This window comes from Chanodichthys erythropterus, chromosome 17 (assembly GCF_024489055.1).
Source record: "Chanodichthys erythropterus isolate Z2021 chromosome 17, ASM2448905v1, whole genome shotgun sequence".
Classification (NCBI taxonomy): Eukaryota; Metazoa; Chordata; class Actinopteri; order Cypriniformes; family Xenocyprididae; genus Chanodichthys; species Chanodichthys erythropterus.
In genome coordinates this window covers 8,330,918-8,356,654 of record NC_090237.1, presented here as the reverse complement: position 1 = coordinate 8,356,654, position 25,737 = coordinate 8,330,918, and the positions used below count along the sequence as shown (strand labels likewise).

The following is a 25,737-nucleotide window of genomic DNA, read 5'->3' as shown; positions in this document are numbered from 1 at the left end:
ACAGTTAAGTGGCAGTTATTGCCTTATTATATTAGTTAATGTAAGTGTACATTAAAGTATGAACTTAATATAATAAGTATATACTATTTATATGAATATAATAGGTAATAAGTCATCTTGGGATTACTATTACTACATCGGTATCAGTTTGTTCCCTTGTAATTACACGTAATTCCTCTAGCGGCGCTAGAACATCCTGTGAATGGTCGTCAAAGCAAAGAGAAGAAGTTGTTCTGCGATCTGATTGGTCGTGTTGTTGCTCAGCGGTATTATGTTTGTTAACGCAACTGTCAACAAAGTATGATAGTTTTGATTCATTAATAATATTATTTAGTACACTTTCGATGTGAGGAATGAAGAATAAAAAGGTGAAACCCTCAAAGGGTGTGAGCAACAGAAAAAAAGGTAAGTTAACGTTATATTAGTGTGGAGGTTATTTGTCGCTAATCCAACAGTCTTTTAAAGAGATTTAAAATCGCATAACCCTAGTGAGGACAAAAGCTGTGTCTCAAAACTTATTGAGCTCCCTATCTAGACAGCATTTCTAGGGTATCATTGACGGGACAGTCCGTTTTAAAATTGACTGATGTTTATTTGTTGTTGGATGCGCTCTGGACTGTTTGTCATAAAACACTAGTTAACTTGAAATGCCATTTTCCCCCCTGTATGACCTTCATATCGCTCTTATTCTCCACACTCTGCAGTGCTCAGTGATGTGTCTCCATCCACCAGTATTCCTCCTCTGGTTGAAGGCCAGCTGAGATGTTTCCTGAGAGTGTCCGTGAGTAAAGTGCTGTGGACCATCATCAGACCTCCTCCTGTGACTCTGATCAGGCTGAGATGGTGGGGAGAGTCTTCCAATGGCACCTTCTTCAGGCCTAGAGATGGACACGTCGAACAGAAAGGGGTTAAATCCACAGCCCGCTTTCCAGTTCGATGTGGACCGAAACAGCTGACGTCTTATTTGACAGGTTAGATTTGGTTGCAATACAGGTCCAGATATGATAGTGTATTTTAATAGTGGATTGTTGGCGTCCCTTTTTAGAGAGACATATTTAAAGGGATTGTTCACAAAACTTGTCTTATCATTTACTCACCCTCATGCCATCCCTGATGTATATGACTTTCTTTCTTCAGATACACACATAGGATAATGATCAATCTCTTAGTCCATATAATGCAAGTGAATTGGTGCCGCTTGTTTGACACTTGAAAAACCACACACAGCGATTGTGACGGTAATCCATATGACCCCAGTGGATGAATCAGTGTCTTCTGAAGCAAAAAGATAGGTGTGTGTTAGAAGAAATACAATTTTTATTTTTTTTTTGTTAAGCATCAACCAAGTGGCACCCATTCACTTGTATTATATGGACTCAAGACTATTTGGGAGCATATGTCACTGGCAGAAAAACAGTGGTAACAAGTGGAGGAAAATGAGCAAAATCCACAGAATAACAGAAAAAAATGTTTTGTTGTGCCTTTGGATGTCAGAATCAGAATGCAAAAAAGATTTATAAAAAGATTATAAATAATTTTTATAAAATACCGTCGTTGAAGACTCCCTTTGAAGCTAAACACAGACGTTTATGTTGCAAGTCACAGACTGGACTGATGAAATCTTCAGTGATTAGTCTACTATTAAAGCATGAATTTAATGTAAATATTCACATATGCAGTTCATAGGGGATATACATACATATCCATACAGTTTGAGCATGAAATAATATTTAAACCTATAACATTTTACATAGATAACTTTAAAACATATAACATTTTTATCTCACAATTCTGACTTTTTTCATGCATTTTCATGTTTATATCTTAGGGCTGGGAAAATAAAGCGATGCATCACAAATCGAAAAACAATTCTGGATCAATTCTGAGATTTTCCGAATGCATCGGCGATTCTCTCTCGAAACGATTCTTAGTTTTCAACAGCAGATGGCACTGCGTGCTTTAGAAACAGCCATACTCTGCTTGCTTCCAATTCCTTACACACACACACCACTTGAACCTTCTATAAAATAATCATTCATAAAGTTTTAAAAGATTGAAGCGAATAACAAGGGTGTTTGCTGTTTATAATGTAGGGTTAGTTCAGTTGTGGCCTCTTCAGTCGGACTCTTTAACCATTGAACGTCCGGGTTCAAGTCTCAGTACCCTCAGTATCTCATGTGGTGCATAACTGAATATAATATTTGTTTGTTCACAGATATGGGCTCATTGGTGCTGGATGTGCTTACAAAGGTTGATCATTTGCCTATGGCTCGAGCTCAAATTCCTGGGATTGCCCGGCTCTCTTTGTCTCACTCCATAAATGGATATTTCACACTTGTTTCGCCGACATCAGAAAAACTTGGCGAGCTTCAGGTTGGTGAGATTCTCAGCTGTAAGATTGAGCTCAGCTGAGTTTGCATTTATTCAGCTAATCAAATTCACTGTTTTCTGCACTATTTAGGTTCTTAATTTAATTGCGTGTGATTGTTTCATGTGTAATGTAGGTCACACTTGCCCTGGAACCGTTAACAGAAGGATATGACAGCAGTAGTTCAGTACCCACGACTGATATGAGCCTCGACGCACAGACTCCTGGAGTTGTTGACCAGAACATGCCTGTACTGTCATCTCTGGATCAGGCTCTCCCGAGTGTGAAGGAGACAGCTGGCAGCAGCTCCGGTCACATGCCCAGGTTAGTTTTTATGTTTTGGATGATTTGATTGTTGAATGAACTGTGTGGAAATAGATCACTCAGTTGACATCCTGTTCCACTGCAACAACATTCAGTTGTATCAGTTTTAGACTTGACTGTGGTCTATGAACAGACAAGTTCAATGATAATGCTAAAGATATGGATAAAATATTTAAATGATCTTATTAAAATAATTTTTTAAGTGACAAAAGTTTCAAGTAATTCTCTGGAAATGGGTTAACCCCCAGTGTTATTTTAGTACTTTATTATTAGTATTTAATATTTATATTTATATTATTATAATTATATACTATTTATTAATAATATTTATTTTAATTAGATTTTAGTTGTATATTTTCAGATATAATTTTCAGTTTAGTTTGTGCTTTTTTATTTTATTTTATAATTTTTTTTTAGATATTTTCATTTATCTTCTTTTTTATTATTTAGTACTTCAGCTTAAATTTATTTTATTTCAGTTAGTGGCCAAGGCAATATTTGTAATTTTTGTTTAAGTTTCTTAAGTTAAATTTTTTTCATCTAATATTTATATTTTTTATTTAGTTTTAGTTTTATTTCAATTAATGAAACAAGTTTTAATAGATTTGGTTTTAGTTAACAATATTTCTTCCAATATTCTTGTTTTAGAGGGAAGGATTACTTGTATTTTCAAGAAAGTGGTAACGTCATGCCAGCTTCTTCCACTGGAAAACCTAAACCTGCTTCCAACCAAAATCTCCCAGCAAATAGCCATACACCTGTTGACCTTTTGTCAGGTAAAACACATTAACTTTATTCACTGAATTTAAATAATCAAGTTTATCTATTTGCGATTTTATGTTTTTAAATTTTTTTTGTATCTTTCAGTTCTTCTGGAGCGTGGTAGCAAACTCAGAAATGCCATGGTGGTTTCAGCCTTAAAGTCTGATATGGAGTCAGATGTTCCTCTGAAGGACGTTCCCCCGACCCTCTTTAAAGACAACAGTGACGCTTTGTATAAACACTTTTAGTTCATTTACACATTAATGAGGAGTCAAAATAGACAGCAAAATAGCAGAATGGTAATGATTAATACTGTTAAACATTGTCTTCCACCAAAGGCCAGATAGGCCCTCATCAGGACAGTTTCTGGAGAACATCCTTCAATCGGAACTCCAGCATCCTGCTCAGGACCTCGAAGAACCGAGTGAGAATAGAGTCAACACAGAGGACATGGCAGTGGATCTGCTGCTGGGAAGGTAGTCAAGGCTACTGTTACCTTTAATTTAAAGGGATAGTTCACCAAAAATGAAAATGTATTCACTCTAAAGTCATCCTAGGTTTATATGACTATCTTCTTTTAGATGAACACAATCAGTATATATAAAAATATTGGCTCTTCAAAGCTTTATAATGGTAGTAAATGGGCCTCGAGATTTTGAAGCCCAAAAAAGTGCATCCATCCATCATAAAAGTAATCCATACTGCTCCAGGGGGTTAAAAAAAGGACTTCTGAAGTGAAGCGATGGATTTTTGTAAGAAAAATATCCATATTTAAAACTTTATAAGCTATAATAACTGGCTTCTCCTAATCTAGTTCCAGTGAAAGAGTGACCTCTGACCCAACGCATTATAAAGCTTGGAAGAGCCAGAATATATTTTTAATATAACTCAGATTGTCATATACACCTAGGATGGCTTTAGGGTGATTAATTCTTGGGGTATTTTTCATTTTGGGAGGAACTATCCCTTTAAGTGAAGAAAATTTAACTTTTCTCTCAACTTTTTAGAGTGAGTTTAATGTTTTTGTCTGTGTTTGCAAAATATACATTTGAATATTTGTAATGGCTCTTTTCCTCAGTGTTAATGGATCTGTGCTGCAGTTCTGGGATGGTGAGGGTTCTCTCCCGGATTCCCTGTCTGATCACAGTAGTGTGCTCATGGACAGTGAGCTCAACGACCCTCAATATGACCAGAGTCTTTTGGAGAACCTCTTCTACAAAGCTCCTGTAAGTCATGTAAAACAGCACACTATTATATGTAGTTTCCTTAAAGTGCCCCTTTTTTCTGGATATTACCATTCATGTAGTGTGTAATAGTGTGTAAAAGTTCTGCAAGTTTCAAAGATGTGCATTATAAATGGAGTTATGGTCTCCCAAAAGAAAGAAGTGATTCTGAACTGCCCGAAATGAGTCGTCAGTAATTTAAGTCTTACCTCCTGCTCAAACCTACGTAGGTTTGTAACAGATTTGCAGAATGCCCGTCCTCATTGCCTGTTCGCGAACAATGTCTACTTTGAATGCACCCTCAAACATTGTAGTTGTAGCTAAGGCTTGGATGAGTTTGGTTCATGTTGTCTACATGTCGAGAAGACACTGTTTTCTATGCTGTGAAAGCAAATTTGCATGCACTTGGACTCAGGCTCGAATTGATACAGTAAAACTGACGCCATCGTTACTGTTCGTATATATGTGTATGCATGTGCTGAGGAAGAGCTGAAATCCAGATATGGTAATGGACGTTTTGTTTCTGACACGCACTGCAAAAGGAATACCAATCACAACAGACTGGGCCGTCTGACCAATCAGAGAAGTGTATGCTCTCTGAGGAGGGGTTTAGAGAGGATGAAACCTTTATCAAACAGTTTCTGACACTGTGAGAAAAGAGTTGATGCTACAATGTATATTTTGAGAAATTTATATATATTTTTTTAATTTATTTATTTATTTTTACCTTGGATGCATGTAAACCTTTTGTAGCAGACCTCCAAAACTCAATTAGGAGCCTTTTAAAATAGAATAATAGTGGCACTTTAAACATAAAACTCTGCAATTCTTTTTTTTTTCTTTCCTATTTAAGATATCTAATGAATGTTTAGAAGAGGACCATCCGAAGAAAGGCCCAGCAGGGAAGCCGGAACACGTAAGCTCGGCTAAAAATACCCGGTCAGTGTAACTAACACACAGTGCTATCCTGAAGTTAAAAGAAAACTACATAAAGTATAATAACAAACACATGTAAATGTTTCACATTTGTGTAAAGGGACAAAATCTAATAAATGTTTTAAATAATTTGTTCAAATCTGCTGTTGTGTAAATTGCCTATATTTTTTAAAGGCTTGATTCTGATGATGTGCAGCATTTGGAAGCAGGAAATGATCTCTGTGGACTCAGCGTGGATAAAATATCTTTGCTTGGAGATAGTCGTTTTGCCAGGGTTACCATCAGTGAGTTTAAAGTTCCCACTGACAGTACTTCAAGAAGTCTCTCTAGAAAAGGAAGACCACCTCGCCCCCTCACCACAAAGAAATGGTACGACATGTAGGAAATTTCGTATCAGATAATAAATATAGATGGCTAGAAATTTTCAGTGTTCTAAAACCAACCTGACCTGTAATTGTCCTGTTTGTCTAGTTTTTATATAGTAGAGTACCTCTTTCCACTGGTCTCTGCTGGGCATGAGGATGTTCAACGAGTACCTTCAGAGATTACTAAAGTTGTCTCTAGTAAAGTAATAGATGGTGGTGAGTATGTTGGATTTAGGGAACTTTAAAGGGATAGTTCACCCAAAAATGAAAATTATCTCATGATTTACTGATTGTATTCGCCTGAAAGAAGATAGTCATATACACCTAGGGTGGCTTGAGGGTGAGTAAATCATATGATAATTTTTATTTTTGGGTGAACTATCACAAAAGAAAGTTTAACCAAGAATTAGTGTAACAAACTGGTGATTCATTTTTGTTTCAGTGGTGACGTTTCAACACCAAAGTTTGTTTCCAGTGAGGTTCAGTAGGTCTTCTATTAAACAGTGGTGGGAGATGAATGTCACATTCAATATCTACTCCAGAAATAGCCTTCAAAAGACAGTAAGTGCAGTGTGTGCCAACCACAAAATATACACCTCAAACAAACCTAAAAAAATACAAAGGCTCGTACATGGTTTTATTTGTCTTTTATTTGTTGTTTAGCCCATTCTCATTGGGTCAGCAATGTTTCCCCTGAGATCCATGATGCTGAGTGAATCACTGAGCATTTCTGCTGCCCTCCCTGTTCAAAAACCGGATGGAAACACTGCTAAACAGGCAGTTGGACCTCTGAAGGTAATGAATCACTCATAAGAACCAAATCTAGGAGATGTTATTGAACCCAGCAATTCGTTCCCCACATATTCGTTCTGTATTTCAGCCTGTTCTTTGTTTTTAAAGGTTTCATTTGAATTAGTGGCGGACAAGAATGATTTCTCCACCAAAAAGAGACCTGCAAAGCACATGCTGAGTCCACAAAGACTGAAGACTCATCTGACCGAAGAGCATGATGGGCAGAAGGGTGTGAGCGACCACAGGAGAGACCCGTCTCCTAGTGCAGGTGTTCAAGTCCAGAGTATCCTGATACCTCCAACCAGATCTCGATCCACATCGCCACACGTCAGATACCAGAGCTCTCTTCATGAGCCTCTGCAGCAAGAAGTGGTAGAGACTAAGATTTTGCTTCATATGTTGCTCATGGTGCCTGATGGGAAAGATTTTAACTGCGCACCCATGCAGCCCAATATCTACTTGAACTGTAAGCTCCTCGAATCCGATGAAACGGCTCGATCGACAGTGAGCTGGGGCCATAAACATCCAACTTTCAACTTTATTCAGGTTTGTGCACAATGAAGAATTGAGGAAAATTCACAGCCATATTAGTTAGTGGTGGTAACCCTCAGGAATCCCATAATACAAAACGTGAAAATCTAGTGTACGTTATTTGTTTTTAACCTAATTTTTCACATGATATAGGTGGCTCCAATTGCACTGACCAACAGACTGTTGGAGAGAATGAAGAACAACATGATGGTCATTGAAGTTTGGTTGAGGTCCAGCAGCTCAGATCATGATAAACTCCTTGGTTTAGTAAAACTACCTCTCCACCAGTTCTACATGTCTTTCAGGTTGGTCTATATTATATTATATTATATTATATTATATTATATTATATTATATTATATTATATTATATTATATTATATTATATTATATTATATTATTTTATATTATATTATATTATAGTAAATTACATTATAGTATATTATATGTATAACATCTATATGACAGTAGTCACTATATTTATATGCTTTATATTAATTATAATATTGTTTTAATTATTATAGTGTATATTCGTAACTTGTTTTATTACAATAAATATATAATCAAATATCATGTTATATGTAATAAAATATTTATTATATATTAATGATGATAATAAAAAATATTAACATTTTATTATATTAATTTTAACATTTAATGAATAACTTTATGTTGAACATAGCAGCGTTGTTACCATTAAATAAAGCAAAATCTATTAAAAATCATTTTCTTTAATTGAAATAAAATAAAATATAAATATTAGATGCAAAAACAAAAATGAGAAATGTTGCCTTGGCAAGTAACTGAAATAAAAAAAGTTTGTTGAACTACTAAAATTACTAAAACTGAAATAAAATTAAACCTACATAGAAAAAAAATAAAAATAATAATAATAAAAATGAATACAAATAAAAAAATTACTAAAACGTAAACTAGAATGAATTAAAATGTAAAGTGAAAATATAAAAATAAAAGCTAATTTAAAATATTATAAATAATAGTAAAATTGCGCTGGATCATAATTTGTCTTTTTACTTTGTCTTCAGAGACCCTAAGATCTGTGAGCTGCTCTTGCAGTCTCAGTATCCAGTGGTTGGAGTGGACAGTTATATGCCCGTGGTTGACGTATTCACCGGCAGCACTCGTGGAAACCTAAGGGTGTGTCTAGCAATGGGTCTAGCACAGCAGATCGCGGCACTGCAGCGAATGAGGGACGACGAGTTGGCACGTGTGTCACCACTGCCTCGACCTGCGCACATGTTAGACCACCGGCCACATGTAGAAACCAAGGCTAGTTCACTTTAAAACTCCAGAAAGCAGCACTGATGCTTAAAATTGAAGCCTAAATTGTTTCTAAATTAATGTTCTTTTAGGCCAGTACCATTGCAGATGTTCTGCGAGAGCATGTCTTCATGATCCGAGTAGAGAGAGTGAAGGGTCTGACGCCTCTGCAGTCCACAGTGTGGGGAGAGGCTGACTGTTACATCCAGTACTCCTTCCCTGCACAAAATGAGTCGAGAGAGGACATGGACTCACATGTTGTTGAGAGCAGTAAGACGCTTTCTTACTGACTGCATCAGAACGCTTTTTTTTATCTAGCTCAACCAACTTTCTTTTCCACAGATGTAGACCTCAAGGCATACCGCACGGAGACCACTCTCTGTGTGCCTGACCCTGTTTTTGGACATAATGAGACTCATGTCCTACTGGCTCCTCCTGACTTCCCAGTGCAAAGAATACTGCTAAGCTCACTGGCCAATCAGGGAATGAGGAACGGAGGAGGAGTGCAGTTTGAGGTTTGGTGCAGGTACAGTAAATGTAGTTTAGTCCTTAGTTTTAATGTATGTATTCTTGGACACTTTTATTTACTTTTTTTTTTTAATTATTATTATTATTATTATTAATTTTTTGCCTGCCATTTTAGCATTTTGAAACCCGGCTTTCTTTTTTGTCAATATTTTAATGAATTTATTTGTTTGCTTTTACTTTTTAGAATTCAGAAATGTTTATCTTTTATTTGACTATTTTTATTATTTAATTTAATCTATATATTTTTTTACATTTTAGCATTTAAAACATGCCTCTTATTTGACAATGTTTATTATTTTTTAGCATTTAAAACATTGCTTTTATTTGGCAATTTTTGTATTAATTTTTTTACATTTTAACATTTTAAAATGTGTATCTTTTATATGCCAATATTTTTATTATTTAATTCTGTTTATATATTTTTTACAGTTTAGCATTTAAAAATGTGTAAAAATTTGACAATATGTTTATTATTAAATTGAATTGATTAATTTTTACATTGTAGCCTTTAAAAAAAAAAACAGATATTTGGCAATTATTTGCTTTATTGTGTGAAAAATATGACTTATTTACAGGCCTATTGAAAAACATTTTCCAGGTATTATTATCCGAATGTTAGAGATCAGCTAGTAGCCAGAGGATTGCTTCCCATGTCCAAACTGTGTGCCATGGTAACCATGCAGAAACAAGGTCAAACCGATGCACAACTTTTCTCCCTCCCTCTGGTACCAAGAACTGACCGACCTGTTGACACGCAGCCTCAGTCCCCTGGTAGTTATAAACCTAATTCTCAAACTGCATACAGATATACAGAGTATAATATGAATTTGAAGCAAATGTAAAAAAAAACTAAATTCTATTTTTGTCTGTACTTGCCTGTAGGGCTGCTTGAAGTAAGCATTCAGTACAAGTCTCGACCAATGAGGAGTGTCGGGGTGAAGAGTGGGGTCGTGCCCTCCCGCAGAGTGATACTGGTTGTGCAGGTGCACAGAGCAGCCGGGCTGCAAGCTGCAGCCAAGTGAGTGAATCTACCTCAAATCTCCCTTTAAGTTTTTTAACAATTACCCCAAATGTTTTCCACACAGCAACCTAGCTTGATTAAATTAATTTAAAGGGGTCATGACATGAGAAATCAAATTTGCTTTGATCTTTTGACATATAGGTCTTTGTACCATTAAAACATCCTTCTCATTATAAACAAAGCATTTATTTAATCAAGCTCCACAAATGGCTCAATTGGATATTGTGGGATTTGTGACTCACACTAGAAAATACATTTGCATATGCCTGCTTCCAGAGCAAGACATCGACGAATAGGCATCATCATTGCACCATAGGCCCCTCCCACTGGCATTCAGTCGCTTAACAGCTGACATTTGCCTACACTGTATGCGAGCATCGCATCACATCAAAAGCCAATAGAACCCATTATAATCACTGATGCTGTCTACACTGATACAGTATACAGATGCACGTTCAGTTTCTGACACACTCCGTCGACAGCAGGACAAATGGAAGAGTGAAAGAATGTCTGCTTTGACTCATCGATTAAACGGCTCATTTGCGTCTCTGTACAGACTTCAGAAGGATCCCAGCATCATGAACAAGTAGATGGTTTATTTTAATGGGGTTTGTGTATATGTGTATATATATATATATATATATATATGTATGTATATGTATGTGTGTGTGTGTGTGTGTTTTTCTTGAGCATCTTTCTGTTGTTTCTCAGAGTTCTTGCAGATACAGACAGCTCACTGCAGTATTACTCTGAAGTGGGGCTCAACTCCTTCATCACCATGCAGTTGTCCTTCCTGCCGGACAGTGAGGTTCGAAGCACACGTGTGGCGGCCAGAAGTTTCTGCCCGGAGTTTGAACATCACACAGAGTTCTGCTGTAACCTGCTGGTGCAGAGAGACAGCGGGGAGAGCGTCAGTCTTGCTGAACTCCTGCAGGAGGCAGTGGCCGTCTTCACCGTTTACAACAGAGACACGCGCAAAAGTGAGTTACTCGACTTAGAAAGGTAGACAGATATGTGGAGATGTCATTTTGTCATGACACAAATGACTTCACAAAAACATGACATGCGGCCTTTCATTATATAATCCCATCTTGCAGAAGATCCAAGGATGTGTGTGGGGGTGTAGTTCTGTGTTGTAACGAATAAAAAGTTATTTTTCAGTTCAACATGTTACTATAAATATTACATAAGTGGTTCATTTATTATTTTTTTAAATTCTGTTTGCAAATGATTTTTTTTTTTTTTTCTGTTTACTATTCATATTTTCACAAACACATTTTTTTTTAAATCAAAGTTTTATTTATTTTTTATTTTTGTTTACATTTTTGTTTATTTTTGGCTTTTACACTTACCGTTTAGTATAATTTTTAACATTTATTTTTAAATTACTAGTATGATCACTTCATTTCAGTGTTGTAAATACTGTGTATTGTAAGTTTTTTTTATCTCATTGTAGTGGTCGATACAACAAGATCGAAGGACGCTGTCTTGGGCACTGTGAAAATTAAGCTTGCAGATCTGATTCATAAAAGAAGTGGTATGAAAGTATTATATATGTGAATAGGATTTTAAGTATAATATAATATAATATTATATTATTTATTTATTTGCATTTTAGCATTTTGAAATGTCACTTTTATTCAGCAATATTTCTATTATTTTTTATTTATTTATGTAAGAAAGTATTGAATATTATGGAAGAGGATTAGGGCCAAACAATAATAAAAAAAAAAAAAAACAATCTCGAGATTAAAGTTGTTAAATTACGAGAAAAAACGTGTTAAATTTCAAGAAAAAAGTTGAGATAAAATGTTGAGAATAAACTCATTAAATTACGAGAAAAAAGTCGTTAAATTATGAGAACGTCTCGTAATTTAATGAGTTTATTCTCAACATTTTATCTAGACCTTTTTCTCGTAATTTAACAAGTTTAATCTCGAGATGGTTTTATTTTTTTATTATTGCTTGGCCCTAATCCTCTTCCGTAGAATATTAATAGGATTTAAATGTTAGATTTTTTTATTTTGTATTAATTTATATATAATTACTTACATTTTAGCATTTTTTAAAAAAAAATCTTTTTTTTTGCCTAACCATATTTTTATTATTTAATTGTATTTATTTGTCTATGGTATATGGGTATTGAATATTAACAGGATTTAAATAAAATAAAATATTATTTTAAAAAAGTATTTATTTATTTACAGGTATATCTGGCTGGTACAGTCTCTCTCTACCTCAGAGCACAACATCACCTCACAGTCAGACTTCAGCAGGAGGACTTGAAATCTCCATCAGTTTTTCCCATCATGCAGATAGAGAGCGAGTCATCAGTTCGGCCCGTGGACTCGGATGGGACGTGGGGCAAGACAGTGAAGATGAGGCCGATATAGAGGATGAAGATACTTTGGAAGAAAGCACAAAGTCTCTGGCATTATCACTTTCCATGCCTAGAGCATGGCTGCCCATCCATTGCCTGTTACTGCCAGGACATGAAGACTTACAGCGTTCAACCTACTGCTACTATAGATACAAACTGTACAACCAGCAGACCTTCTGCTCAGAACTTAGACATCCTGTTCCAGAAGAGAGCGAAGGAGAAGAGGGTTTAGCCACCGTGGCATTTCAGGGTAGCAGAAGCGTAGTGTTGAGGAGGACTCAACCCCTGCGCTGGTACCTGAGGGAGGAGAAGCTAGAGGTGCAGTTGTGGGTGTCCTTTGGGAAGGAAAAGAGAGTCCGGCCTCATAACGCTGACCGTCTGGTGGGCTCTGCCTTTGTGGATCTCTCTGCTCTTGCTGGGACCTTGAAGCACCACCAAACAATCAGCGGTAGAGTTATTTCATCTTTTTGTTGTTTACCTGTAAAGGGGCTAAATTTAATTTTTTTTCCCCATAGTTCACAACGATTAGACGATTAGTCAAAAACAATTGTAATTTAGTTTTACATGACCATTTATATTTCTATTTATATTAAAGCAATCAAGGCGCATTTTTTAGATCTACTAAATTAGATATTATAGATAAACTGTTATTTAATGAATTAGATAGAAATCTTGTAATGCTTTATAACATAATACTATACTGGCATATTATATAATCATTATAAAATTCATTATACAGCAACAGTGTTACCATATGATGATTTCCCATTTATTTAACATAAAATTTCATCTTTATTTCAGTCTTTATTTCATCTCCTCTGGCTAATGCCTGTTTCGCTCTCGTTTTAGGTGTGTATCCGCTGTTCAAGCGCTCTGCTGTAAACCTGAGTGGTGCTGCTGTCAGAGTCCATATCACTGTGACAACAGACTCTGTACCACATGAGCTTCAAGCCATTGAGGAGCTCAACAGTTCAGGAGAAGAGGAGGAGGAAGAAGGCCTCCCCAACACACAATCTCAATCCCCCAGCAAACAGCTCATCAAATCAGCCGTGAGATCTGATTCTCCACCATCTAAAGAATTCAACAATGAGGACACCTTCGCAGCCAATGTTACTGTGGACAGAGCCATGCATCTGAGTTTGAAGGGTAGAATAACTTATTTGCTTCATTCTCATTTGAAAGTACCTTGACTTCATAAGATTTTAAAGCTGTTGTCATCCTCAGGTTGTCCTCTCGCTGAGCGGGGTGGAGGTTTGCCTAGTTGCTGTGTTTCTTACGCCACCACCAATGCCCCGGGCACAGTGACCACAGCATTGATCAAAGACAGTGACTGCCCTGTGTGGGACCACCAGCAAGAATGCCGGTAAACCCATTTAACATTCCTCATGCAATTCTCATGGACCCTTTTCACAAACTGTGATTGATTATGCATTTCCACAGTTATTAATATTGTAAATCCAGGAAAGTTAAGGCTGTTGAGTGCGTCTAATACTATGGCTGTGGGATGTAATCAATGTAATTAAAGGGTTAGTTCACCCAAAAATGAAAATTATGTCATTAATGACTCACCCTCATGTCGTTCCAAACCCATAAGACCTCCATTCATCTTCAGAACACAGTTTAAGATATTTTAGATTTAGTCCGAGAGCTTTCTGTCCCTCCATTGAAAATGTATGTATGGTATACTGTCCATGTCCAGAAAGGTAATAAAAACATCATCAAAGTAGTCCATGTGACATCAGAGGGTCAGTTAGAATTTTTTGAAGCATCGAAAATACATTTTGGTCCAAAAATAACAAAAACTACGACTTTATTCAGCATTGTCTTATCTTCCGGAATCCTTTCCATTTAATTGATTCCATTTAATTGATTCCATTGAATCCTTTCATTTGTCGGCGTTGGTAATGCACTTTTACGTAGCCGTGGTTGTTTTTGGCGATTAGGACATCCGCGACATGCACACTTACACACCATTTTAAAAAATATAGCAATACCAAAATACAAACAATGTAGAATAGCTTGAATACAGCGTGCGTCTCCCTCAGACTGTAAACGAAGCTCTGGCTCACCAGATAATATGTCAGCAGCGTCTTACGTCAGCAGCGTCACTGCGGAGTCGTGAACCACACTCCGGAGCAGAAGGGGGCGGAAATGCACCAATAAGCTGGATGCCAACTGCCATAAAACTGGAAAGAAGAAGTAGCGGAGTCGTGAACGCAGATTGATAACAGACCCGGAAGAGAATACAGTGCTGAATAAAGTCGTAGTTTTTGTTATTTTTGGACCAAAATGTATTTTCGATGCTTCAAAATGTCACGGATGTCCTAATCGCCAAAAACAACCACAGTGACGTAAAAGTGCATTACCAACGCCGACAGATGAAAGGATTCAATGGAATCAGTTCAATGGAATCAGTTCAATGGAATCAGTTCAATGGAATCAGTTCAATGGAATCAGTTCAATGAAATCAATTCAATGGAAAGGATTCCGGAAGAGAATACAATGCTGAATAAAGTCATACTTTTTGTTATTTTTGGACCAAAATGTATTTTCGATGCTTCAAAAACTTCTAACTAACCCACTGATGTCACATGGACTACTTTGATGATGTTTTTATTACCTTTCTGGACATGGACAGTATACCGTACATACATTTTCAATGGAGGGACAGAAAGCTCTCGAACTAAATCTAAAATATCTTAAACTGTGTTCTGAAGATGAACGGAGGTCTTACGGGTTTGGAACGACATGAGGGTGATTCATTAATGACATAATTTTCATTTTTGGGTGAACTAACCCTTTAATCACATAGAAATGCTATCATGTTGTTTTTTTTTGTTTTTTTTTGCTATTGGAGCAAATCGAAACACAACGGTCATGTCCCATTCACCACTATTGAAGTTTACCCAACTATGACTACTACCGTTTCCGAGAACCCTGGAAATGTGAAAAGGGTCTATGTTAAAGGGATAGTTCAAACAAAAATGAAAATTATGTCATTAATGACTCACCCTCATGTCGTTCCAAACTCGTAAGACCTCCGTTCATCTTCGGAACACAAATAAAGATCTTTTTAATGAAATCTGAGAACTTTCTGTCCCTCTTTTGAAAGCTACGCAACTGACACTTTGACACTTCAAAAAGTTCATAAAGAGATTGTAAAACTAATCCATATGAACTGAACAGATTTAATTTAGGCTTTTATTCACATATAAACAAAAGCTCAACCAAACCTGCTTGACACTCGAGAACAAACGTCTGGCAGAAGCTCAAACATGCTGTGTAAAACACGAGAATGAAACTCATTGGCTCTTGCGGAACCTCAAACGTGCTAGGTAACACAAGAATTAACCTCAGTGGTTCTTGCACGTCAAGCAAGCATGCTTGAGTTTCCATTTACCATATCAGATGTGTGAGTTGGTGAATGTTTATATGTGAATAAAAGACTAAATTAAATCTGTTCATCATATAGGGAAATTTGGACTAAACCGCTCAATTCATATGAATTAGTTTTATGATCTCTTTATGAACTTTTTAAAGTGTTAAGTGTCAGATGTGTAGCTGTCCAAAGATCTCAGGTTTCATCAAAAAGATCTTCATTTGTGTTCCGAAGATGAAATAAAGTCTTACCGGTTTGGAACGACAGAATGAAGACAGAATTTTTGTGTGAACTGTCCCTTTAAAACACGTGGCTTTTCTTGTTTTCAGTCTGTCAAAGGAGCTACTTTTGGATCCCCAGCAGTCCTTGGTTTTTAAAGTTTGGCATAAAGGAGGTAATTACACACAGCAATCATGCACAACACCCTAGCATTGTGGCAAGTTTTACAAAGGCAGGCACCACACATCTTTTCTTAAGAAAATGTAAACGGCTAGTTTTGCAATGTATTTTCCTTTGCAGAGGTCGAACGGGTGATTGGATTCGTGTCTGTAGACTTGTCACCACTTCTGTCAGGATTTCAGTCAGTTTGTGGGTGGTATAACATCACTGATTTCAGTGGGCAGTGTCAGGGACAGCTAAAGGTGTCCGTGTCTCCTCTAAGGGCACTACATGACCTCCGGGCACAGAGACAGACGGCCCACGAGACTGTTGCTCCAGACTCGAGTGTAAGCCATTCATGGATTTTGTTTTCTTGCTTATTTACTCAATATTTTTGTGGAATCTGTTATACACTACCATTCAAAAGTTTGGGTTATCTTTAACCCTATCCAGACTTTAACTTTTGATCAGACTTTTGACCGGTAGTGTATACAAATAAAAACCTGTTTTTCCACCTGAAAATGTCAATACTGTTATCACACATGGTGATGGTTGTCTTTTGCAGGCTCTCTTTAGTGCACTTCCACTCTGCTATCAGACAACTGCTACGTACAGCAGCTTCCCCAGCCACATTAGTCGATTCTCAGAGCAGAGGATCAACACACCACCTGATCACTTTGAAAGACTGCTCTCTGACAGGTATTTATTTAGGGACAATGAAATAGAATCTACCTTATTATCAGATTTACGATCTGAAATAAAATCTAAGGGGATGTTTTGTCAGGTCCAGTGTGACAGATCGCCATGACGAGCACATGGACAACATAAGAATGTTCCATCAGACTTTGCATGAGGGTGAGAAAACATCTCGCTCCTCCTTGGCTGGAGATTCCCATCCATCTAGTTCAACACTCTTCTCTGCCCTCAGGTAGCCACACTGTCCTCCACTTCCTGGCTAAAAGGTTAAGATGTCACATCAGATAATTATCAGAGTCCATATGAAATACAAATATCAGTTTACATGTTCTCCACACATGTACTCCAAATAAAAGTTATGCACATTCAAAGACTGGCTTTTAATGTCAGAGAAACCATATCATAAGTAATAGTACAGACATGTACGGTGTTACAAATGATTTCTATTTTAAAAACGTTGTTCTTTTGAACTTTCTATTCATCAAATAATTGTAAAAACAGTTTCCACCAAAAATATTAAAGGGATAGTTCACCCAAAAATGGAAATTTGATGTTTATCTGCTTACCCCCAGTGCATCCAAGATGTAGGTGACTTTGTTTCTTCAGTCTAACGCAAATTATGATTTTTAACTGCAACCGCTGCCGTCTGTCAGTCAAATAATAGCAGTGGAAGGGAACTTCAACTATAACAGTAAATAAAACTTGCTTAGACAAATCAAAATTAAAACCTGCTGCTCGTGACGACACATTAGTGTCCTAAGACACGAAACGATCGGTTTGTGCGAGAAACCGAACATTATTTATATAATTTTTTACCTTTAATACACCACTATGTCCAATTTCGTTCAGCTTCCGGTTAGTGAGGTCTGATCGCGCTCTGACAACGGAAGTGATGTCTCGCGCTCATTGAAGTATATGGGCGAGACATCACTTCCGTCTTCAGAATGCGTTTTTTGACCTCACTAACAGGAAGCTGAACGAAGTTGGACATAGTGGTGTATTAGAGGTAAAAAATATATAAAAATGTTCGGTTTCTCGCACAAACCGATCGTTTCGTGTCTTAGGACATTAATGTGCCGTCACGAGCCGCAGGGTTTAATTTGGATTTGTCTATGGAAGTTTTTTCGACTCTTATTGTTCAAGTTCCCAATCACTGCTTTTATTTGACTGACAGACGGCAGCGGTTGCAGTTAAAAATCATAATTTGCTTTCGACTGAAGAAAAAAAATCATCTACATCTTGGATGCCCTGGGGGTAAGCAGATAAACATCAAATTTACATTTTTGGGTGAACTATCCCTTTAAGCAGCACAACTGTTTTTAACATTGATGATAATAAGAAATGCTTCTAAATCAGAATATTAGAATGATATCTGAAGGATCACGTGACACTGAAGACTGGAGTAATGATGCTGAATATTCAGTTGTACCATCACAGGAATAAATTACACTTCAAAATCATTTTTCAGATCTAGGCTTTTATTTGGACTGCCAATTGATTAATTCCAATTCGGCTGTCATTTTTATTATTAATTGAATTTTTGTTGCATTTTAAGGAAAAACCTCAGCGAGCTGGATGATATTCAAAGATATTTTAGCCGGAAGTTGTCCACTCCAACATTCCCAAAGCTGAGTGAGCTGAGAGGAACCTCCAGGCAGGAAGAGCACAGGGACTCGGAGACGGACACGACACACCTCCTACTGAAGTCCAGTCAGCTGGTGGGAGAGGTCGATGACATCATAAAGGGTGAGTAGTTATCGGTTTGTGTGATTTCCTGTTTTATTTAAGGCGAGACACTTCAAGCAAAAACACTGTCAATTTTTAGATTTTGGTCTTTTTGGCTTTTCATAAAGTGTTTTTTCAAACTAGTGAAAAGAAAACATCTAAAATATACTTTTAAGTGGATCTTTTATAGCACTTTATTTGCGTCTGTAGATTTCAATTACAGTACATATCTTTAAAGGCCATTTTCTCAAAATGAGTCAGAAATCTCCACTTCAACTCTTACATACACCAAACTTAACAGTTTCATTCCTATCTATGTTCTGGAGGTTTTTACAGAGGGGTTTGTTCATGTATCATTTGCCTGATTTTATACATTTTATTATTTATGCCATTTTTCGCTGTTGTTCTTGCTTGCTTACCTAGTCTGATGAATCAGCTGTGCACAGATCCAGATGTTTTGCCTTTGTCTAATGCCTTTCATAATGTTGGGAACATGGGCTGGCATATGCAAATATTGGGAGCATACACCCTGACTGTTACGTAACAGTCGGTGTTATGTTGAGATTGGCCTGTTCTTCGGAGGTCTTTTAAACAAATGAGATTTATATAAGGAGGAAACAATGGAGTTTGAGACTTACTGTATGTCATTTCCATGTACTGAACTCTTGTTATTTGACTATGCCAAGATAAATTCAATTTTTCATTCGAGGGCACCTTTAATATTTTTTTTTACCCTATTCACCTGGGGTATCTGGGCTTAAGATGATTCGACCCTTTGGCATCATGTTCCGTCATGAAAGTTTTCGAACTCCTCATAGGCCGTTGCTCCAATTTTCACGAAAATTGAACCAAATTCATCTTCAGACTATGCGGCCAAAAAGTTGTGGAATTCAAACTGATTTGTCAAACCATTTTCGAAAAACATGTGAATGAATTTTCCGTAGAGTTTGCAAAAATAGACGCAAGGCTGTATCTCCTCAACGCTTTATCGTATTCAGACAAAACTTTGTCCATGTCACCACAAGCATGACCTGAGGTTACATGCTGAGTTTTGCCGCAGTGCCACCTACTGGTCAGGAGATACGAAAAATGGCTATTTTTGCTGATAACTTCTGGACGGTTTGTCCAAAAATCATAAAAGTGGTCTTAGGTTATATTCCGGGCGTCGACCATTTTGAATTTTGTAGTAAAATGCTGTATTTTACGAACACATGAATGTATCATTACGAAACTCTGTATGGGTCATTGGCATAATTCCCTGAAAGAGTCTGAAGTTTTTGGACCAAAAAATTATTTACATGCTTATAACTGTAAATGTGGTTGGCTCATTTTCACAGAAGTATGGTTTCCTGAATCCTTGCCGAGTCAAACGACACCAAACATGCTAGGTTTCGCATTATGGTTAGTGCAACATTGTGATTTAGTGTTTAAACAGCATTCATGAATATCTTAAAAACCGTTAGTCCGATCAAGACTAAACCACCTTAGTAAAATCTGTAACATAGGTCGTTGACATTATGTTAATTGCCAAATGTCAAAATTTTGATAGTAAGTGGCAAAAAAAAAATGCAATCAAAGTCACATGTGGGTAATTTTTTGTGTTCATACATATAAATGTCTATAACTCCTAAACGAAATGAGATATTTTCAACAAATTTGACATTATGACATTGTTGGTCTGCTACTAGCTTCTTTGTTTGCTTCTGTTGTGCTTGGGCCCTTAATTGCAGCTTGCAGCAGTATTTTTAATACTGTATTTATTTTAAATCAGGCTTAAGTGAACACCAGATGGAAGAAGCACCAACTACCCATAAAAGGTTTACCACTCCTGATGCAGTCGATGAGCGTTTAACCTCTGGGGTTGATCAGCTGATATTATCGGAGTCTGACAGCTGTGAGATAGAGCCACGTTTTCATAAAGACTCACACATGCTGTTGGAGGATGAAGATGAAGTCTCGCCCATCAGCTTTCCTCCTCCTGCAGAGATCAGACAGCCGCCAGCTGCACCTGAAGATGAAAAGCTCCATCACAGCTCCAGCAATCACTCTGATCAATCTGATGAAGATGAGTGTAAAGAAGAGGATAAAGACGAGGATGAGCATGAAGACTTTGAAGAAACTTTAATACAGCCCCGAGCTCTCAATGAGGTCACTTCAGTCACAGACAGAACCAGTCCCTGGACCAGCCTACTGTCTGACCCAGATATGGGATCTCTGGAGAGTCTGGAGTTACTGCATGACGACACCGTCCACTCTCGACGAGAGGAAAGAAACGGCAGAGAACTTGTTCCAGGTGTTAACCCGCAGTCATCGACTGCAGAATCACAAGGCGTTGATTCTGATTCAGATATCTGTGAAGGTTCTGAAACTGATCTGGATACATTTAGGAGTGAAAGAGCTATTGCCACAGATCATCGGGAACAGCAGCCCTCTCCAGATGGTCTGGATGGAGATGGTGCTCTTTCTAGCATTAGTGAGGTTGAAGATTATGACCTAAGTAACAGTGGGCCTGAAGAAAGGGATGAGAAACCAAACTCGCCTCCTCCTGCAGATTCTGGTTCAGAAACAGATGATAAAAGTGTTGAGAAGAGAACAAAACCGTATCCTTCCAAGCTTTATATGTCACAAAACAGCTTTTTCTTTTGACAGCATATCTGGCATGCTGTTGATTATCTCTGAAAAATGTCATCCTGTGCCTCAGTTTGTGAAAACCAAAAAACAGTTTTGACACTTTCCCCATAGACTTACATTGTAAACAGAGCTTGGCATTAACTTTTTTGCTCACCAGTCACTGTGGCTTGTGGTTTTCCAAAGTTACTAGCCACTCAGCATTTTCACTGGCCACAATTTTGACATTGATACCATGAGGAAAAACTACCATATAGATATTTTTAATATTATCTCATAATTTGGGAGCAGGTATATTAGGCTGCTGTCACTTTAAGACCCGTCGCACAGATCCATTATAATGTTACACATGCGTTTTCTTTCTCAACTGTTTATGTTCAATTAAAACATAACTGACTGTCTTTATGTGCCGCCAAGACCAGCATTATGACATTATCTTGTGTGTATTTGACTATTACACACAAAAGAACTCAATTCAGTACTGAGAGGCAGCTTTATGTGTACGCACTTTGGGCATGAGCACAAAATCTGCGGAAATGAGTAAAATTATGCGTAAAACACGCAATTCTACGCCGAAATTCAAGCTCTGTAACACCAACAATATTCATCTGGAGCAAATGAAATGAGTGTGTGAGGGAAGGCGGGTTTGCTGAAATCCACCCGCGTTTGGCAGGTTGGCAGGTGTTAATGTCCAGCCTTGATTATAAGTTAATTTACAGTGGAAGTCTATGGGCAAGTGTTAAAAAGTTGACATTGACAGGTGAATATCCTTTAAACTGCCGTTTTTATTACTTGATATCTGCGTTATTTTTGGCTAAACTCCTCCTTGCAGTTCGGAATCTGTAGAGATTCCAAATTTCTTCTTATCGGCGCACCATCTGGAGGCATCCATGAGGGCTTTGAGGATGGCACCTGTCTTTCCATCAGCAGCAACTGAATCAGTGAGTACTCTCCCATTTTTAGAAGTTTCAATAAAGCTGCTGCTACCATTTGGTAAAAGACTATAGATTATAGAAAAAACTATTTCTGATTTAATTAATGCACTGAAGATATTTCAGTTAATGCATTTGGTTGTTTTTCTTATGATTTTTCTTCTTTATCATTATTTTCTTTGTTGAAACTCTCCGAGAATATAAGTACGGAGATAGTCCCAGGACAGTGTTATTTTAGTTTTTATTTTTATTATGGTTTTATGAATATTTTAGAATTAGCCTTAATCATTTCATGATGTTTTTTTTTAATATTGCTATTTAGGTTTAATTAATTTTTATTTCTATTTTAGTTTTAGTTAGGGATGCACTGATATGAAAATTTTGGCTGATACCGATAACCGATAAATCATTATATTTGAAAGCCGATAAACGATATATTGGCCGATGAATCGAAATTTTTATATAATTTTTGAGAACCTGATTACAAAAACAAAAGGTTCACCATTTAAAGCCATGTCCCAAGCACACAATTATAATGTTCTCATTATAATTTCATGTAGCCTATATGACAGATTTGTGCGCCACATGTTGCACTCTATTTTAAACCATCATGGTGAACAGTGCACATCTGAAGTGTCTCAATTGAAGGAAATAATCCATTATCTGTCTCCTTTAAAACATATCGGCCAAATTTTCTTATCGAGCCGATAACATTAAAAAAGAACATATATCAGTTGATACCGATATGGTGGCCCATATATATCGTGCATCCCTAGTTTTAGTTCATTTTAGTTTTTATTTATTTCCAGTTAATAATTTTAGTGCTTCAACTTAAACTTTATTTCAATTTTAATTTGAGCTAATATTCATTTTATTTCAGCTTTATTTCAGTTAAGAGTAATGTTTAATAGTTTTAGTTTTAGTTAATGATAATAATCCTGTGAGCTCACCCAGGATGGTTAATTTTTTTCTTATTTATGGTAAGTAGTTAGTTATTTGTCCATCCATCCATTTATCTGATCTGTTGGTCATATATATTCCATTTACGCCTACATAAAATACTGAAAAGCCTCTAAAACCTACTTTTTTGGGTCATCCTAGGCTATTGGTCAAATCATTCAGTAGATATGAGTGAATACATTTTCAAATGTGGCCCATAATGACCTTTATATTGTGAACACAATTTCCAAAGTTCATGAATCTTGGTACGCTTTCTTATTTGTAAAATTATTTAATTTAATTTAAAGCTGTCATGATTTTGTCATTCGAATTTCTTTCTTTTAGGAGAATGTAAATCCTGTAAATCTATATCGAAGAATGCCTCGATCAAGACCCAGCATCCCTCCATCACAGAGGAGTGAAGAGACCAAAAGAATTGCAAAAATATTTGCTTCAAAGTTTACAGAAGGAAGTTAGTACATTCTTCTGATTTATGTGTGCACTTGTTTTTAATTTTTTTTTTAAATTTGTATTTAAAGTATGTGCATTTTTGATGCTTATTTATTTCTTACATAACGCAATATGGTTTTCTAATGGGATTTTTGGATAATGTAAGCATTAAAAAAGTTGTTTATTTACAGTAATAAACTATTTTTGTAATAAATAATTTTTGTATTTCCATATAATTGTTTTTGAAGCTCCCATTTTTACTATTTAGTTTTACATAGTTGGTTGTCTGTGGCAGGTCATAGCTGTCAGACTGAGCTGCTCAAAGGCTTTAAGCATTTAGCTGACAGATGAGAAAATTGCCCAATTTGAGCTGCTGCAGACAATAGCACATACTGACAGTGATGTAACCAAAGTATTATCCAGAGACAAAAGAAGCCAACGGTCAGACAAAAGCCTCTCTTTACCCTCTCAGCCTGTTTAATGAGCTCTAATTAGAGAGATGAGTCTGATCAAGGAAATGGACCTCGTGCTGAACTTCTTCTAAACCAGATGAATCAATTGACAGACTCGAAGCCATAGAGAATGGCAGCAAATTAGGCTAAATATAATGCATGAAAACTCTTAACCATAACAGTTATTAACAATTTTACTACTTTACTAATGCAACATTACCAATAGTTTATTTAAACCGTAACAGTGGGCTTTGATGATAGAAATGCAATGTTTAGTTAATATTTTTAATGGTTGTATTTATTTGACTAACACATAATAATATATGATATTATATGATGTATAATAATATATTTAGAGACCAAATCAGTCAGTCACATTATACATTAATGATGACAAATGGTACTCAGTATTTCTGAAATGAAATGGACATTAATTTTTACTTAACATTCACAAAACTAAAACATAATATATTTCTCAAATATATACATGAATGTGTTTGTGTGTAATTATTATGTATATATAAATACAAACACATTCATGTATATATTTGAGAAATATTTACAAGTATATGTATTTATTTATGTGTTTATATAATTTATATTATATATAAATAAAAGTATTTTGTACATTAATAACATATTTCTCTTAAATATATACATTAATTTGTGTGTATTTATATATACATAATTACACACAGTACACCCACATATATTAGGCAAACTCGAACTTTTATTTTGTATGCGATTAATCGTGATTAATCGTTTGACAGCCCTACTTATAAAGCACATATTACTGCCTTGTTCTGCACAACCATATTTTACATCCCTTAACCCTACCCAATACCTAAACTTAACAACTACCTTACTAACTAATAATAAGCAGTAATTAGGAGTTTGAGGCAAAAGTCATTGTTAATAGTGAGAATTGGACCCTAATCTAAAGTGTGACCTTAAATATATATCTCGGAATCAAATATATATCAGAAACAAAATGGTTTTAAAAAGATTTTAGAGTTTCTGGATCACCAGCACAACTTTACTAGGGAGTCTGGTGAATGTTAGGTTGAATCTTGTCAAGTGGCTGTAAAGCAGCGTGTCTTTGTGGCCTTTGGCGAGTCTCAGTGCATTTACAAAAACCTTGTTTATGGCTCCATTCATTTTCGGTTATCAAAGTCGAGCATATATCAACACAGCCATGATGCTTTAGAGGAGGAAGATATGATGTCGGAGATAAATGAGGATACTGGAAACCAGGCAGTAACATAACGGGATAGAGGCCACTGTAAACATTGATCGCAGTCGGTGAGTACCCGAAGTTTGGATGATGCCCGAGACGGGAAAAATCAACATCTTGATTGTATATTTGTGCTTGTAGGATGAGGTTCTGGATCTTCTCAGCTTGAATAAGATGTCGATGGCATAACGTCTGAGAGTTTTGAAGTGATTCCACAAAATCTGTCAGCAGAAGTTTTCCTTCTGTGAACTTTAGCCAGAGATTCTGAAGAGTGGAAGACGGAAATCTCAATCAAGGCTTTGAAATGATAACTTAAGTTTTTCAAATCTGCATTTCATGAGTCATATCTCAGATGTACCTCAGACTGACGTAAGGACTGATTGGTCTTCTCCTTAATAAGTTTATGAATCGCTC

General features: G+C 36.4%; 1 protein-coding gene across 2 annotated transcripts; it reads left to right on the top strand.

The window, feature by feature from the left end:
* The first annotated feature begins 260 nt into the window (after positions 1 to 260).
* c2cd3 (C2 domain containing 3 centriole elongation regulator) lies at positions 261 to 25,605 on the top strand. Of its 2 annotated transcripts, XM_067364741.1 has the most exons (35): positions 261 to 405; positions 705 to 971; positions 2,216 to 2,373; positions 2,505 to 2,692; positions 3,341 to 3,468; positions 3,560 to 3,686; positions 3,793 to 3,930; positions 4,533 to 4,680; positions 5,531 to 5,616; positions 5,788 to 5,982; positions 6,085 to 6,194; positions 6,421 to 6,539; positions 6,642 to 6,773; positions 6,879 to 7,316; positions 7,455 to 7,606; positions 8,347 to 8,590; positions 8,674 to 8,851; positions 8,924 to 9,107; positions 9,708 to 9,880; positions 9,992 to 10,127; positions 10,842 to 11,110; positions 11,587 to 11,667; positions 12,338 to 12,958; positions 13,360 to 13,656; positions 13,735 to 13,873; positions 16,219 to 16,283; positions 16,409 to 16,614; positions 16,833 to 16,966; positions 17,052 to 17,195; positions 18,519 to 18,709; positions 20,460 to 21,288; positions 22,149 to 22,257; positions 23,533 to 23,659; positions 25,263 to 25,391; positions 25,465 to 25,605. In XM_067364741.1, exons 1-34 carry the CDS (start codon positions 354 to 356, stop codon positions 25,286 to 25,288), a joined length of 6,591 nt encoding a protein of 2,196 aa, XP_067220842.1. In that variant the 5' UTR covers positions 261 to 353; the 3' UTR covers positions 25,289 to 25,391; positions 25,465 to 25,605. The 2 variants fall into 2 exon arrangements, with proteins under 2 accessions (XP_067220842.1, XP_067220843.1); XM_067364742.1 differs by lacking the exons at positions 25,263 to 25,391; positions 25,465 to 25,605 and having other exon boundaries at positions 23,533 to 23,848.
* Positions 25,606 to 25,737: the final 132 nt, after the last annotated feature.